This window comes from Herpailurus yagouaroundi, unplaced genomic scaffold (assembly GCF_014898765.1).
Source record: "Herpailurus yagouaroundi ecotype Mexico unplaced genomic scaffold, PumYag 28, whole genome shotgun sequence".
In the NCBI taxonomy this organism is placed as follows: domain Eukaryota; kingdom Metazoa; phylum Chordata; class Mammalia; order Carnivora; family Felidae; genus Herpailurus; species Herpailurus yagouaroundi.
Genome location: NW_024412376.1, coordinates 63,994,696 through 63,996,873, shown reverse-complemented (window position 1 = coordinate 63,996,873; position 2,178 = coordinate 63,994,696). Strand labels below are relative to the sequence as shown.

General features: G+C 32.8%; 1 protein-coding gene across 1 annotated transcript in view; it reads right to left on the bottom strand.

The window, feature by feature from the left end:
- Positions 1-1,138: 1,138 nt before the first annotated feature.
- LOC121030055 (centrin-4-like) overlaps positions 1,139-2,178 on the bottom strand; it is a 4,051-nt gene continuing 3,011 nt past the window's right edge. Inside the window, exon 5 of the mRNA XM_040474611.1 lies at positions 1,139-2,000. Within this exon, the coding sequence (XP_040330545.1) occupies positions 1,914-2,000 (87 nt within the window). The 3' untranslated portion in view covers positions 1,139-1,913. The remainder of the gene's footprint in view (positions 2,001-2,178) is intronic.

The following is a 2,178-nucleotide window of genomic DNA, read 5'->3' as shown; positions in this document are numbered from 1 at the left end:
TATTTCCTCCTTTCTGGTCTCTGTTTTCTGCTTGCCTTAATGTACTGACTAGCACTTCTATACAATGTTGAATAGAAATAGTATTAAAGGACATTCTGTATTTGAGAGAACTGGGATTGATGAGGAGACTTTTTTTTTTCAATATATGAAATTTATTGTCAAATTGGTTTCCATACAACACCCAGTGCTCATCCCAAAAGGTGCCCTCTGATGAGGAGACTTCTATTTAGAACTCTGAACTTGTTCATGTGTATTTTTAAGTGTATTACCCACTTAAAATTATAAATCATTTAACAACTTAAAGGCCATAATTTTCACTTATGAAGCATGTTTAGTAGTTATATTTTTCTTTAGTATAGAAGGAAATGCTGCATAATTAGGAATTAAAGATTCTGTGGAACACTTAATGAGCATAAGCATAGATATGCCATTCCAGCACCAATTTAAAAAAAAACTTGTGTTGACAAAAGAAAATCGAGTCATTTCAGTGAGCTAAAAATGAACTGAGACAAAGTTACATTTTCTGTAAGCCTGTCTTGCTCCAAAGACCATTACTTAGGTTTAGGAAGTGTGGGTGTCCAGCAAGTGGCATCTGTTGCCTATTATCAGGAGCAGAAATCTGAGAGCTTCTGCCATTGCATCTTGGTATCAGTTTAGTTGCCAAGGAAAACACAATCCAGTCAACTACTTGATGGAACAATTCTTCACTCATATGAAGACCAAGTAGTATCAGTTTTAGTAGTGAATGTCAGTTTTCCATGCAAGAGGTCCCTCCCAGAAGCCGATCTAGGGCAATTGGCCTGTACGGACCCATCTTGTTGTTTAGCAACCCTTGCCAAAGGGTATATCCTCTTTCCAAAGTGGAGTTGGCCAGGTGTCATATTACATACACAGGCACTATAACACACACAATGCTTAAGCAGAAAAAAGTACACATTGAGTTTGAAGTGGAAAGATATTCAGACAATTCCAGCACAAGCTATAGAGACTATGTCTCTTGGTAAGAAGTGTTCTGGCCCAAGACCCAGTCTTGTGTGACCCAGTGGGGAATCAAAAGACTGTATTTCAGACTGCCTTTCTCAATAGATTGGCTCTTTCATAGAAAACAAAGTAAAATTATGAGAGTCACAATTTTAAATGAGTTAGAAAATATATAATTACCCTGAGAGTTTTTATCCATAGCAAAGCTTCATAATGAAGCATAAGGATACAAGATTTATAATCCATGTTTTATTATCTATGAGCAATTGAGCAATTTTTAAATTTCTCTGAACTTTACTTTTCTTGTATGTAGTAAAATGGAGCTAATACCACCAGCTTCCAAGTTGTAACATATTAACTGAGATAACATATGTAAAATCCCTACCACCTCCCAAGACAGTCATTAAATGCTCACCTGCAGGGTCAAACTTACAAGAAAATCTGGGTAGTATAAGTGCCTTTCTTTATAATAAGAAAACTAGCAAATAAAGTATTACTAGGCAATTTTATTTAATACTTTACATATCTGAATAACTGATTAAAAATCAAATGTTTAACAGTTTTTAAAGAGTTGCACAAAAGGAAAATAATGGGGAAAGTAATAGCCTGTTTGCCAAATTCAATTGGATGTGGGCTCAGTTTCATTAAACCTAAAAAAAATTCTAAGTCTTTAGATGCTGAGACTCCAAAAAGTAGCAGTTGGAATTAATACTGGTTTTGGATTCACGATTCACAGAAATCATTATATTTCTTTCTTGATGCTGTAGATGTTTAACAACATGTTGACAGAAGCCTAACTTCTTGCATGGATTACACATCAAAACACCAATTTGCACAAATAAATTAGAAATTGACAACAAATACATTCAGATATTATGGAACTGTATAACAAATACAAAGTTATTAACTTTCCAGAGGGATTTAAAAAAGTATTAAAGAGTGGTCTTTTTCATCATCCTCAAAAATTCTTCCTCACTTATTTCTCCATCCCTATCAGGATCAGCTTCATCAAGCATTTCCTATAAAACAAAATGTAAATACAGTATGTGAAATCATTAAAAATGAATGATATAATATTCAAATATATATATACAAATTTTATTTTGAATGTATTTGAGTCCATCTAAGGAATATAATTGTAAATTATATATATAAATTACAATTGTATATAATATATATAAATTACAATTGTATATA